Source organism: Bos mutus, chromosome 20 (assembly GCF_027580195.1).
Source record: "Bos mutus isolate GX-2022 chromosome 20, NWIPB_WYAK_1.1, whole genome shotgun sequence".
NCBI lineage: Eukaryota > Metazoa > Chordata > Mammalia > Artiodactyla > Bovidae > Bos > Bos mutus.
The window spans coordinates 40,766,309-40,781,987 of NC_091636.1; the positions used below are offsets into that span (position 1 = coordinate 40,766,309).

General features: G+C 41.7%; 1 protein-coding gene across 2 annotated transcripts in view; it reads right to left on the reverse strand.

The window, feature by feature from the left end:
• Positions 1-504: 504 nt before the first annotated feature.
• NPR3 (natriuretic peptide receptor 3) overlaps positions 505-15,679 on the reverse strand; it is an 80,687-nt gene continuing 65,512 nt past the window's right edge. Inside the window, exons 5-8 of one of the 2 annotated variants that reach the window (XM_070357673.1) lie at positions 11,381-11,475; positions 9,495-9,630; positions 7,391-7,475; positions 505-6,385 (exon numbers count right to left, since the gene is read on the reverse strand). In XM_070357673.1, coding sequence (XP_070213774.1) covers positions 6,274-6,385; positions 7,391-7,475; positions 9,495-9,630; positions 11,381-11,475 — 428 coding nt within the window. In that variant the 3' untranslated portion in view covers positions 505-6,273. Of the gene's footprint in view, positions 6,386-7,390; positions 7,479-9,494; positions 9,631-11,380; positions 11,476-15,679 lie in introns of both variants that reach the window. The other variant, XM_070357672.1, reaches the window with a different exon arrangement.

Sequence of the window (15,679 nt, forward strand, 5' to 3'; positions counted from 1 at the left end):
CTCAAGCTGCAAAGACTTAAAATATCATTCACAAAGATTTCTTCCCTTACCTGACAATTCAGGGTTTACTCCTCATTCTAATAATATATCCTCTTATTTCTGCAAATTTCCCTTTTCTGGAAAGAAATTCTTGAGTTCTTTCATGGGTATCCCTGAGAGAGCCCAATTCATCACATCTGCTGAACATTCTTGTACTTAAACTGTGGCTTTCCTGGTAAATCAGACAGTAAACAATCCACATGCAATGTAGGGGACCAGGGTTCGATCCCTGGGTCAGGAAGATGCCCTGGAGGAGGGCATGGCAACCCACTCCAGTATTCTGGCCTGGAGAATCCCATGGACAGAGAAGTCTGGCAGGCTACAGTCCACAGGGTCGCAAAGAGTCGGACACGACTGAGCAACTAACACTTCCACTTTCTCTAAACTGGTCCTAGGAGAACAGGAAGTCCTCAGAGAATATGAATATTTGCAGTGTATATTGGTTAAATTATAAACAGGAAAAGGTTTCAGTGGGATGTATTTTTTAATGAGAACACATTGTTATCCTGTGAGCATGTGGCATCCTTGCTTAACAGAAACATTTATAAGAACACATACACGTTTATATCCAAACACCAAATGGAGATATCTTCAATGACCAATTTGCACCAGAAAGAAAATATATTATACAAAACAGGGGTTATATCCACAGTCATTAATTTTCATTTTCTACACAAAACAACAATAAATTAAATCACATTATATGCAGATAGTTCTACTTACATTAGAATAATAAACTGTATGTAGCTGTCAGCTTTTTACTTTCGTTTTTCTACCAGACTCATGGTAAGTGTATAATGTTCGGTAGTCCAATATGTAAATTACTGATGATAATATGGCCCGGAAGACAAGGGCTGCAGAAGTAATTGCCCACATGTCTGTTCTGTGTCCCTTGGATTCGATTATTCACCATGCACAGGGAACAATGCTCAGATTCCCAGGATCCAGCGGAAAGATCTGCACACTCACAGCATCTCCAGGGCGGTAAGGGCACCTCACTGCTGTTTTGTAAGGCACACCACACTACACACTTTAAGATCTTGACATTGAATAATAAATAGGACATCGTGTCTCAAAATCCAAATGTGCCTGTTTCTCAACCTTCTCTGCCTTGGTATTATGTGCTATGACAGCTTTGTTCTCCCAGCAAATAAAAACCACTTCAGTAGCCTATGTTGTGACTTACGCTGGTGAATGGGCCCTTTATTCCTTGCACATAGAAATTTAGGTCTTTAAACATGTGACTCAAAGCAATGCAGCACTTTTTGCTAACTCTTAATTCTGCTTGTTCAAATATGTCCCCTGGGAATCACCGCCTAGTACATCAAAGAGCTATTATAACATATGGATTTTTACTTCTGAGCCTTGGCTCCCATTGAAACCTTTTTACTGTGTTTGAAGTAGCTTAAAATATGAACATTAACAGCATCAGCTGGTTTAAAATTGCTTCGGTATGAATGAACATTAGTGGTTAATGAGAAATCTGAACAAACTCCAATCCGGCACCTCTTGAAAGTCATTTTAATCCTAGGGTCTAGCTATGGGGGCACACCTGCAAAAGACATTTGCGAGAGCTCCACGCTGAAAACTGAAGCCAGTTTTATTGGAATACATGCACATCAGAGGCTTGAACTGCCCCAGGAGCACGTGGTCAAGTTAGGTAAGGGTTCTGATCAAAAGTCAGCCACATTCTTACAGCCGGCACATTGTCTTCTTTCTGCCCTTTGAAAAAGTATGGAGGTCCTACTCACAGGCTGCTACCTGCATGGCATGAAGCTGCTATCTTTGGAGCCATGATGGACAGTGGATGGCGGAGGGGAGAGGGGTGGTAAATATGGCGGCAGCTGGCAACACTGGCCTCTCCCATTTCTTTTGGAAGAGCTTGATCCTGACTCTTCTTGTGGGAGAGGAGCTGAATTACAAGTGGTTCTACAGGTGAACCTATAGGTGATTTGGAATTATAGGTGGTTCTAAAGATGCACTGAAAAAGAAACAAGTTCCTCTGAACAGCACCATCTTGCCCTGTGCTTTCACACTGCTCCCAAAACATATTCCATGTTATTAGTTTCCTATTTTTTCACTAAGGAGGAAATTCAGCTCACCTTCAGCTTTTTCATGAAGCACTGAACCACAGGGCATAACTAAACAAAACCCATGAAAGGGACTTGATTTTCGTTGGTGTTTGGCCTTATGACTGCATCCACTCAGGATCTGAATGCTTTGTGTCCCAAAAAGTATAGGTAGGTATTCCTTTCTGTTTACAGACACTCCCTGAATACCAGTGGCATAATATTCTATTTGGTCTCCCAAAGAGCTTTCACAAAAAGACACTTCATGCTCACTCACAAGAAGGTGGTAAGGCCACTGGACCTACTCTGAATTCCGGTCTCTATCTGTTTAAGGTCTATACAATGGCCTTAATTGCATGGTCAAGGACAAATATCACATTCCCAAAATCAGCAGCAACCAGAAGGGAAGTGGCCAGTTATGGGCACAAAAGGCACAGGAGCTTTGAATTAATGAGTGATCCCAGGATCCTGTGAGTAGGGAGACGTGACTAACATTCCAAAATAAGTCTTTGAATTTAAGGAAGAGGAGAAAAGAAGGCATCAATTTTCCATATGTTTCTCTCCTCCCTGAAGAGTCAAGAACCATTTTAAAGCCTGCAGAACTATGTCTGTGGTTCAGGAAAGGAAAAGCTGATGGTTCTTCTGAGAAATGAGTGTTTACATGGATTTCCTCGGGGAACCTGTGGGGGCAGATATACACTCTATACAGGAAGTTCTTCCTGGATAGAAGTGATCATTTAGAGAAAGCTTTTATTTCTGAGTCCAGCAAAGAAAAAAATCTAAAATAATGATGATGACCATAAAAACCTAGACTTATTTCCAATACCAAGAGTCAATACACTAAAAGTATATACTCATTTTGACCTGTATCGGTGACAACTTATGTTAGACCTGATGAAAAAATACTGATAAAGTATTCCCTTTTGGAATATGAACACCCTGGATTTCAGGGTAATAATTTATAAAATGATCCAACAACTACAGTCTTGTTTATCTTACTATATGATATGTGGCTACTGGCAAAGTGACTAGTTGTCAAAGATGTTAGTGAGTAGTTGTGAGTGCCTAGATGTGAGTGACTAGTTGTCAAAGATGTTAGCAGTTAGAAAATTAAATCCTGAGTTGTAAATCTCCAGAAGTCTTAAACCAAGGTAACCTTGAGCCAAACACCTACAGCTTTAGCAAAGGTTTTCCAACTTTTCATGACAATTTCAAGGAAGAAAGGGTAGACAACAGATGTGTAAATAAGCAATCAACCTCAAGAACTGTAGAACTGCTTTAAGATTGGAAGAGAATGGCATCCACATATCATCTCATGATTGGCTCTACCATTTTTAAAAGACTAAATTATCCTTTAAAACTTTTAAGATTTTATGTGGGAATCATAATATTAAGTTTACTACTATTCTTCTACCTGAAATAGAAATAAAAGAGATCTGCTTTAAAAATACTAGAGTTGTTATATTCAAATATCTTTTGATATTGATCTCTAACGTAATTCCACAGTAACAAGAGAACATATTCTGCATGATTTCAATATCTCTAGACCATCAAATTTTTGCACCTGGTCTTATGTCCCTGGCTGTGTTCCAATGTCTCCTAGTATATAGTCTATGGGAACTTGAATAGAATTTGTATCCTACTGTTGTGTGAAAATTGTATAAATCTTAATTATGTAAAATTGGTTCATAGTGCTTTTCAGGTCTACTATATCCACCTACTTCTCTGTATATTCATTCTATTAATTTTTGAGAATTTGATATTGAAACTCCAACTAAGAATCTTAATTTATCTACATAAAAAATAATTATAATATATACTGGAACTACATGTAACTTTGTTCTATATTTTCCAAGTCACCTATAAATGTGTTATCATGCTTTCATAATTTAAAAAATTTTTTTTAAAAATTAGAGTTAATCACCCCTATAAAAATTCTAGAAAGGTTAGAAATGTTTCCACCCAAAGACTGCAACCAGGTAGAGAGTTTTTTCCCTGTAATAAGTACACAGGCTCAAATTTAAATGTTTTTTTACAAACACAAGATAATAGAAAATGAGTACTTCTAAAATACATGGAAAATACCACTGAAAAATAAAAATAGAGAGAAATAAACTCTCAATTCACAAAAATAAGACAGATGCAACCCTTCCATTCTGTTTTCATGTCGAGCAGTCCTGAGATGCTACACACTTTGCTTTCCTGGATTTCACTTCCCAAGCTGTCTTCCTATGTTAGAATTTCTGGAGCTGGCCTCTCTTGCCTTCTTTTTCCCTCCTGTTTTGATTCCAGCACTCTTTCCACTGCACTCAGCATGGAGAGCTACAACATAGCTCTTTCAGTTGATCAGAGTTCATCCTTTTATCGTGCTCTCCAGCTTCACGCATTCCATTTTTAAACAGTATAGGGGAAATGTGCCTTACATGGAAATAATCCATTCACTCTGACTGGCTGAAATAGAAGAGACAGATGCCCCCAGGGAAGCAAGCTCAGGCCAACTTCCAGGATGCGCAGCTCGCACATGCCCCACCTCCACCTCCATTACCAGTGTAAACCACAGCTTTCATCACTACCTAGGAATGGCTCCAATTTCTACCCCCCTGTTTTCTTAAGCTGTCCTATTTTCCTCTTGTAGATGGTCTTTTATAGACATTAAGATAATCTTTAACACTATTTTCCAGATGCTCCAAACATTATTGAGGAAGCACCTTCATGATATCATTATAAGATAGTACACCGATCTGGCAACTTCCCATTCTTCCCCCACTGTCTGTTTTCTCCACAAATTATACATGAAAGTGGCAACCTAAGCTTAAACCTACCTACACACAGAGTACTTGGTGCAAAGTTGAGATTCGGCAAATAATTATTCAACCTTGACCAATTCCTGATATCCGTACCCAACCCCTGTTACACAAGTTATTAGTGGATGACTGCAAAGTTCTGCGGTGTTTACTAAAAGGGAACATAGTAGCTGTTTAGATTCCCTCTTTTAACCAAAATCATCATCGTCAATTTTGGTAAAATGTCATTTATTAAATTATCATTTCTATGCGTACTGCCAAGTTCTAACTCTCTATAAAGTTCTTCTTGAGAAAAAAAGGTTGCCTCCCTTTATAAAACCTGACTTAATTCTAATAAATTTCACCCTTGATCCTGATACTCATCAGTTGGCCAGAACTGGAAGGAGACTATCTCTAAAATAGCTTGCATTTAAAACAAGTAAACTGATGCATTCCTGTAGAGTCTACAATCCGAACACATTTCTAGATCTCTGTGGTTAAAGCAGCAATTCGTATTGGGCTATGGCCACAGGGAAGAGGGAAACAGGGAGAAAAAAAGAGAGGACCTTTCATCATTATTGGTTTGCTGTACACATTGCCCATGTTTGTAAAATATAAGTGAAATTTAATCTTCAAAATGAAAAAATAGACACATTTTCTAATAGGAAAATATAAGATTAAAATACTTAAAATGTTAGTGTGAAATAGGGTTTTTTATATTTTAAAAAGTGAAATCGTTTAGATTTGCTTTTTCTGCATAAATCCTCTTATCTCATTCATAATTACAACTTTCCAGAGTAGCTCTTACAAGACACTGAAAGAGGTGGGGGAAATTCTTTTTCAAACATAAAGTCAGGATGTGAATGCATATATCAGACAGAACAGTCCTTGACCTCAGATCCCTCCACCAGCTCTAGAGAGAGGAATGCTGCATTTTCAACCTTGAGGTTTTCCACTACATTTTCTTCTTCTTGGGGTTAAATCCTTTTCAATAATATCCTACATGTAAAAATGATTTTATTCTAGCTATAAAACATCTCACTTAAGTAAAACACATTTTATAGCCTTGTGTAAAATGCCCCCAAACGCCACCAAGATATGGAGACCTCAGACTTTCAGAACATAAATCTAATCATATGCCCTTGAAACAGAATCAACATTTAGCAGTGATGTTATATTCTTGTGTTTGTTTGTCATGAGATGAGAGGCCAGAGGGCATATGGTGATTAATAATAGTTCCTGAGCTTCTAAAGAAATTTTATAACAAAATGACTAACTGCTTAAAAGAATGAGTTTTTCAAGAGCGCCCCTTCTATTCCATTGATGTCTTTCATCCCATCTATCTCCTTAAAGAATCTCAAGCCAAAAGAACAGACTTCCTTTTAAGCCACCGAAAAGTGGGATCTGATGGAATCTTCCCGTAACTCCCGATGTTTTCCAACGTTGCTTTCTTCTTGCTGGTTTCGCCTCTCAATGGTTATTCTGTATTTCTTCCTGGGTAGAGGGAAAGTGAATGTAGTAATAAAACCTTACTTGGCTACAAAATACTATGGTTTCTCTTACAAAGAATGCCCTCGAGGGACGTCTGGGTTTGGGTTGATAAATGAGAAGTGACAGACTCTGAAGCCCTGGTCAGAGATTAAAGTGGGATGCCCCAAGGCGCACTGCCCTTATTCAAGGAGGAAAATTGGCCTGCTTCCCCAACACCATAGAACAAGCCTTCCCGTTCTTCCCTGAGTGCCTCACGGGTTAAGTCCTGTCTGTTCTGCCACATTTCTCCCCCCAGCTCCCAGGATATGCCCTAGATAAAGATCAGATGAAGTATACAGGAATGCAATTGTTCCCACAAAGAGTCATACACACCCAGAGTTACATTACCATGCAGAAATGAAAAAATCATGGTCCAATGACTTAATAAGCCTCAAACTCAACCCCCAAAGATTACAAAGGAATGGACAGCCCTCAAGAGGTGAAACTATCAGTATCTTGAACACACATAAATATTACAAGTTTATAAGACTCAGGGCTTAACCACAGGGGGCACGAAGCATATGGGCTCTCAAAGACTGAGCACAGACCTCCTGAGAGTGTGGACTGCTCAGAGTCACTTCCTTCTCTACAGAAAGTGAACTCACCACCTATTTCTGAATTGGAGGAAGCCTGAGACTGGGCAAGTTGATTTCCCCTTTGTCTAGATTCTGTCTCCACTTATGCATGTGGTGGGTGGGAGGAATTCAGGTCAGAATATTTGTGAGCAAAAGATTGCAATGGTTTTGTGGCCCACAGTGGGCTACAGTAGAAACCCTGATCCATTGCCTCGTATGCTAACCCCCTGACCACCAAACCAGAGTCACACCAACGGAAGGTTTAGCTGTTTCCACTACCTTGCTTTCTGGGTGAGCACAAGATATGGACAAGTCACAAGGAGGATCGTGCAAAGGCAAATGACAAAGGCAATTAAGGAGAGTAAATTTTTAAACTTTATAAAGCAGTCCTAACCTGAAGAAGTAGAAGGCCATTAGCAAACCAGCTCCTAGTAAGGCCCCCACAACAATTCCTGTCACCGCTGATTCTTCTAGGCCACCTGCTTGAAAAAGAAACATAGATAATCTGAGTTCATTTTGAAAAACAGCTAGAAATGCCTCACTCTGACTTTTCATTCACTGAAAATTTTCATTCATTAGAAGATATTTCGCGGTTTACCATTTGAGGCAAATTTTCCAATTTTCCTTTCTTTTTAAGAAACTTTTTCTAGGCAATTCTGTTCATTGTTGTTGTGGTGGCGGTGGTCATATTGGTGGTGGTGGTGGTGGTGGTGGTAGTTGCAGTGGTGTAGTCGTGGTCATGGTGGTTGGTGGTGGTCGTGGTCGTGCTGGTGGTGACAGTGATGGCATGGTGGTGGTGGTGGTCATGGTTATGGTCATGGTGATGGTAGCAGTGGTGGTCACGGTCATGGTGATGGTAGCGGTGGTGGTCATGTGGTGGTGGTACTCGTGGTCGTGGTGGTGGTCGTCGTGGTCATGGTGGTGGTGGTGGTGATGGCAGTGGTAGTGGTGGTCGTGGTGGTGGTGCTGGTGATTTCGTGTGGGTTTTTTTTGTTGTTGTTCACCAAGTGCAAAGCTTAAAAACACTTAAGAAAATACTAGATGAACAAACTGTTACAAAAACAGTGAGCACAATGGGAACAGAGCAGGTTCAAGAAGGATTTGAGGACAACTGGAAACTGAAGTTTTCAGATCTATGCACATTCTTTTGAGTTTCCAGTCAGAGAGGACAACCACCTGCACCATGGGACTGAGCCGGCTCCCCTCATTTTCACAGATGGATGATGACACTTCCAAGTGCTGGGAGATTTGGTGAAAAATCTATTGGGTTAATGTTCTGTTTTTAGATGTTCTCTCACCAGAGCCAGAGTTTCACGTCAAAATGTCTTATAAAGCTTTGTGAAAATGTAACAATTTGAAACAATCAAGTTCTGTAGTGTCCCAGATATTACGTAAAAATGATAAATAGCTAGCTTGTGTAGAAGGAGTTTAGGACACAGTCTTTAACACATTCTTGTATTTAATCCTCAAAGCATTCCTGAGAGTTGGGTACATTTCTTTCATTTTACTTCTGAGAAAACTGAGGCTTAAAGAAATGAAGAAATGATCCTGAGGTCACAGTAAGTGACCACGATGGGATTTCAAATCCGGGCCCAGTAACTCCAGAGACTGTGTTCTTAACACATTTATGCCTTTCCACTTATTGCATATACACAGATGCATCACAGTTTGAAGACTGTTCCCAAAACATAAGGAGCACACATGAGTGAGTGAATGAGTGAGTGAGTGAGTGAGTGAAAGTTGCTCAGTCGTGTCCAACTCTTTGTGACCTCATGGACTGTAGTCTGCCAGGCTCTTCTGTCCATGGGGATTCAACAGGCAAGAATACTGGAGTGGATTACCATGCCCCTTCAAGGGATCTTCCTGACCCAGGGATTGAACCCAGGTCTCCCTCATCGCAGGCAGATTCTTTACTGTCTGAGCCACCAGATATTAAAGTGAACCACTTCCCTGAAAGATCGATACTCACTTAATTCTCCCACTTTGCTTATCAAAGGGTCTTTCTAAAGCAATGATGTCAACCACTTTCTCGTTTGTAAGCTTCTTATAAGAACCTCCACTTGCTTCCACATTTATGACAAGGCTACATATTTTACATTTACTTGCTAATTGTAAATTTTTAGGTGTCTAAGGAACATTGTTTGGTTCTGGGTGGGTAAGAGAATAAATAAACTTTGAAACAATAGATGAATAGTGAGTGACATTTGGTATTTGATATTTTAATTTTCCCTAAAAGTATAAAACCTCAAATAATAACAGACTATGGTAAGAGATGTAAAGATAGGAAGACACCTTCTACCATCTTGGAAAAGGATAGAAGGGAAAAAGGACCTAGAAGCCTGTAATGAAGGTGGATGCCAGTTTGTGAACTGTTGCCGTGGATTTTACCACATCAGAGACAGAAATCTGTTTTTTCAGAACAGGAGCTCCTGAATGACCCCTGTGTTATATGGGTACTGCAGACGATGAAACAGAGCGAATTAAGTCTCTAAACTTACATGCTTTGCAAGGAGAGCTGTTCGTGTGCTCCACCATTCTGGTTTCATCTATTCTCAGTTTTAAAGGTCCCCAAGGATATTTGACATTCGGCCGCATTTCAAAACGACCTTCTTTTCCAAAGTAATCACCAATAACCTATATAAAAGAAAAAAAATGCACAAACTGAAAGGTCGAAGTTCTCTGCAAAGGAGGCCCAGAGTAGGCCCCCAGACCCTCCAGGCTGACTACAATAGTGAGTTTCTGAAATCTTTGTAAATCAAAGTACCAACAGTGCTTGTAAAGTGAGCATAATTTAGAAAGCACAGGCTTCCCATGGTGGGGAAGGTGGTTATGCAGAAAGCAGTAACCTCGGAAGGTATGGCTTTCCCCTTGCTCCTGGGAGAGAGTGGTGCCCCTCCTGCCTGCAGGTCAGCCATCTGTCAGGCCCCAGTTTGTTCCAAGAAGAGGGAGTTCACGACCCATCTTATTCCCGGGTCAGTGAAGCCTGACACAGAATTCAAGCATCAAAGAGCCTCTTTAGGAACCTTCCACTGCACCTTCCTCTGGTTCGAAGGCTCTTCTCCATCTTGACTTTGAGGGTTACCTTCTCCTCTCTGTTGAACACATCCTATTTGCACCCCACATCCAAGCTGAACTCTTTTCAGTTAGTTCCTGTGGCCTCTGAAAAATCAGTATTCTTTTATGGCTCAGTTCAAGTGTTACCCTCAGCTTCTGGTTTAAACAACTGTTTCATCAGCTACCGATCCCTGATCTAGCACTACCTTCGCACCCAGGTTCTCAGAATCCACCTCCCTACTGTCTGGACAGCAGCACCCTGCTCCCGGGGGACGGTGACACCCCCTGCCTTCTCTCTCCTGAAAGAGGCCCCACAGGCTCTCATGTTGGAATGAAAAGAATTCTAGATAATCACCAAACTCCAACAGTCACTGGCATGTACTGAGCATGTACCAAGTACTTTACACACATTCACACCTGAGTCCTTACCGTGACCCTCTCTATTACTAGCCGCCTTCTATAGAGGAGAGACTGGAATATACATGAGACTCAGATCATCGAGGGTAAAAAAATCTTACAGCGAAGGTAGCCAGTACAGATCCTGGTGGCCTGGCCCCTCCCATAGAGGCCAGGTCCATGTGGACAAAGAGAAGAACAGCAAGTCCTTCATGCCAGGTCACAGGAAGTGTGACAGCAGTCATCAACCCTGGGTGAGAGCCATCAGAGAATTAAAGAAGGAACTGCATCATCTGACTTCAAACACGGTGGATTCACATCCTCTTTTTATATTTATCATGCAAAATTTATATAATACTTCTTCAGATTCCATTTCATCTGGTGCTCATGACCACCATGTGAGGTCAGCAAGGGAGATATGACAATCTCCTTGTTACAGCCGAGGAAGCTGAGGCAGAGAGCTCATACCCCAGTAAGTGTCAGAGACTCATCTCTATGTCCAGGGCACCCTTTTCTTTCTAGTGATGCTATCCTGAAACTCCATCATCTTTTGACATACTAATGCATGGTCCAGTTTGTAACTACTCCCTGCCAAAAAAAAATTTTTTTTCAAATTTTAAGGGAGGAAATAAATACACAAATTCACTTTAAGTCTCTCATTCAATGACACTGTCCTGCATCTTAGGGCTGAGGTGTGATTCTCGGCCACCTGAAAGGTAGGATGTCTCCACTTAGGATAAACAAGGAACCACTTCCTAAAGCCGTCCCTGATACCCTCAGCCAGAAGGAAATCCCCTCACTTGGAAACTCCCAGTGTTCAGCTCATTTTTATTTGGAAGCTGCTTTGGGGGCAGCTGTTTGGATACCAGGACAAATACATTCCTTGGAATCTCAACAAGCAGAGGAGGCTGGGGTGGAGGTCCCATCTGCTTACCTCCTGGGTACCCGCTTCTGTGTCAGTCATGGCGATCACTGAGAAATCCCCATACCGGTCTCCGTTGGCATCTATGGAGACCTGCCCAGCAATACCTAGGAGATGAGATGCAAGGAGCTCCAGTTGGTTATTTAAAATACCTCTGTCCGCCAACAAAAACAAGAAAATGAATTGACAGGATTTTTTAAACAAACTCATGCCACAGGGAATCTCATCAGACTCGGAGCATTTTTGTTGGCATTTAGAAAGACATTGTAATTTCATCTGTGTCTGCATTCCTAAATTCTTAACATTTCTCCATTTAAAAATGAAAAGAAAAAGAAACAAATGACCTTTTTTGGGGAATATGTTAAAGAAAAAAAAAAAAAAAGGCTAAGGCTAATCCTGAAAGCAGTATGCTTATCCCAGAGTTTTGTTTTGTTTTTTTTTTAATGCAGAGTAAGAAGCAGAGGTGTAGCACGTTCCGAGACTTGTCATGGGTTCATGTTATCACTGGACAAACATTACAAAGGAAAACCTGTTCCAGGGCCAGGATTCAGTGAATGTGCTTCCGTGTGGGCTCCTTGAATGCACAGGAGAGCAGAGGGCCTGCTTCACAGGTCACGGGAGCCGAGAACCAAAGAAGAGCTAGTTTATCCCACTTGTGTTCATGCATCCATCCTTTGAGGGGCTTTATCTTTGTTTTCCAGTTAAATTGAGATGTAATCGGCGTATCTCACTGTGTAAGTTTCAAGAGTCCAGCATAAAGGTTTGACAAAAATATTGTGAAATGAGTTTAGTTAACACTCATCATCTCCTATAGATACAATAAATCATTCATTGTTTATCCAGCAATTACTAGGGGCTGGATTCAATACTGCAGCAGAGGCAAAGATGAACCGGACACAATGTCTGCTCAAGAGACTGGACTAGGAATTTATCTTGTTGGCGCAGGAATCTGACCACCTGCATCTGAATCCCAGCTTTCACATTTCCTAGCTCTGTGACCTTGGGCAAGGATTTAGTTAGACCTCTGAGCCCCAGTCTCCAGAACTGGAAAAAAAAGCAGGATAGTACCTTTCTGCCAAGAGGCTGCTGAAAAGATTAAGGGAGCTAACACAGGTAAAGTACTTGTGGGTTTCAGAGAAGTCAGTTGTTTTCTTCTTTTGTTATTACTATCGCTATGCCTGGAATCTGGGAGAGGACCTAGGATGGTGTCCACACCATTCAGGAGACGGGCTGGAACATCTAGCTGGAGACTCGCAGAGGACCCAGTAGAAGAGCAGACCTTTAGTAGACATGTTGGTGAAGCCTCTGATTTGGACAAGCAGCCAGCAGGGTGTGGGAGTGCTCTAGGCAGAAAGGCAGCCTTGCAAGTATTTACAAAGGCACAAATGCTGAAAGGAATCAAGGGGACAGAGGGGTTTGGGGGGAGGTGGCTCATGTGTATGGAAGGGAACAGTGAGCTGTAAACCTCGAGCAGGGAGGCCAGAGCGTGGAGGGCCCGGACTGCCACACAAAGGGTTAGGCTTGCTTAGGCTAGCAATGGTGGCTTACAGAAGCTAATCAATAAAAGCGAACATGTATATATCATCAGCTGATATTCACTATGTCTATATTGTCATTTTCCTTAACTAAGTAAGAGAATATATGTGTCAGCCACATCCTAAGTATTTGTTTTCTTTCATTTTAAACTGTGGCAGAGTTCAGTAGAGTTCTTAATTGGGGTCTCTATTGATTTGGTTCTCACCGGAAATAAAATGAATGTCTGGGAAAAGGAGTCCCAAGGGAAAGTTCCATCCTCTAGTGTGGTTTGGAGAGAGCAAGTATTTGGGTTTGCTCTCCTCTGGGTTGTGGTTTGAAGGCCCTCTGATTTTTCCAGACTTTGGTCTACTTTGCCGGAAACAGAATGGAGCTACTATTCATCCTAATTTGGTTTTTTTTTTTTTTTGTCTTCTTAATAGAGACTGCTTACAGAGGATACACGTATCTCAAGCTGGCTTATTCTTGACAATCTATACAACTTTTAAGTAATGAATGCCACTGAAAAATAGATACAGATGTATCTCCAAAGATACTGGCTGTCCAAAACCATATGCTGTTCTGTTTGGAGGTATTTATGATGGTGTGTTCTGCTAAGTGTTTTGCAGAGTATTTTATAAGACAAGGTGGCCCTAGTAATCCAAGACCTCATTACGCTTTAAGCTATTACAGTTCTGCCAAGAAATGGGGTGTGAACCCTCAGGGTGGCCAATTAGCAAGTGAGACTTCACCTGAGAGTATTCTACATAAGGTGAGAGCGTCAGGCTGACAGCAGAATTTTCCTGTACATAAGTAATTAGACTTCCTACCCTCCTTTCTATTGGCCTGCAGTGGAGCTCAGGGTTTGAGCCACAGTCCTATTTACCCTGTCACCCTGACCTCTCCCACAGTGAGGAAATTCAGCTTCTTCCCAGGCCATTATTGAAAGTCTTGAGAGTTGGTCATAAGTTTCACGGTAATAAAATCCAAATTTGTCAAATAACATCCAGAGTATTTTTCCCTTGACAACTTAGTGGTCACTTACAGTGACTATTAAAATTTTAATTGTTTTTAATTTTAGAACAGTTAGGGATTTTTTATAGTTCTTTGGGGGTTTACCCTCAGGTTGATCATTGTTTAGCAAATAGAACGAGCTCCCCAAACAATTCAAGGTCAACACTTAGCTTGGCTTCAGTTATCTTTACATTGGACAGATGAGATTCTAAGTTTGGACTGAACTATACAGCTGATTATTCTGGGACTCATTTAGTATTGTCTGTGTAGACCAGCTCTAGAAAGGAAGCCTCAGATTGGCCCACAGGAAAATTTAGTCCATGCCCTTTATGCAAAACTGAGTTCCAGCCATCATGGGCACCTGCCCTTCCCTTAACAACCTCCCTTGGAAGACCAAGAGCAAATGACCACACCATGCAGAGAGGAACAGCTAGGAACGGGATGTGGCCTACCAAGGTTGTATCCACACATGCCAGCTCTCAGGGCATGGGACACAACTTCTGGGAAATTTGATTCTGTCCTAATATGACCCTTGACTGATCCCATTTGACTTCAGCTCCTCAACTAAAGCTGTCAGAGGTCAAGCAAGACAACCCTGAAGGGTTATTTGATTTGTTCACATCCCACAATCTGTTCAAAGTTAAAGCAGATGCCACTCTGGGTTAGAGTAAGATGTGGCATCTACTAAAACTAGCAAGGAGAAATGAAATCCACCAACTGTCACCATAGCTGCTGCCCAGATAATTCTCGCTGGAACCTGACCCCTCTATACCATCTTACCCTTTCTAATGACCAAGAACAAGGTGAGGCAGTAGAGTAGAGGAGAGTCCTAAGTGAGAAACACAGTATGTGCCCCGAATCTAATCTTGGTAAGGCAGACAGGCACAGCCCCAGTACATTCAAGGGCTCAAATTGTTGGCATGATGCAGAACTGAAAGGGCCTTTGTCAGTCATCAGCTGATCCAACCCGTCCTGGTACAGGTGACCAAGGAGAAAATGAAAGGACTGAGGTGACAGTCAGTGGCTAGGATGCTGGTTTTCTGACCTGGTTAGTGACCTGTATGTCAGTGGTCCTCAGATGATATCCATCGGCATTGCTGTTGTTCAGTTGCTAAGTCGTGTCCTACTCTTTGTGACCCCATGAACTGCAGCACACCAGGCTTCCCTGGTGTGTCCTTCACTATCTCCCTGAGTTTGCTCAAACTCATGTCCATTGAGTCAGTGATGCTATCCAACCATCTTATTCTCTGTCACCCTCCTCTCCTCTTGCCATCAGTCTTTCCCAGCATCGGGATCTTTTCCAATGAGTTGGCTCTTCACATCAGGTGGCCAAAGTATTGGAGCTTCAGCATCAGTCCTTCCAATGAATATTCAGTGTTGATTTCCTTTAGGATTGACTGGTTTGATCTCCGTGCTGTCCAAGGGACTCTCAGGAGTCTTCTCCAGCACCACAATTTGAAAGCATCAATTATTCAGTACTCAGCCTTCTTTGTGATCCAACTCTTAGATTTGTACACACCCTACAGTTTATTTTCCACCCAGATCCCAGAGGGCTCCCTTTTAAAGACTCAAGATAGATCCTGTTTCCCTTGACACCCTCTGGTGGCTTCCATCTCATTCAAGGTCCTCAATGTAGCTTCCAGGCCCACAGAGTCTGGTCCTACTTCACACTGTCTTTGGCTCACTTCACACTGCAACTCCAATACTGCTTTAGCCACACAGGCCCACAGGCTCTTCCCAGGGCATTCGCCACTGTTCCCCAGCTACACTCAGGGTCTCTGTGTT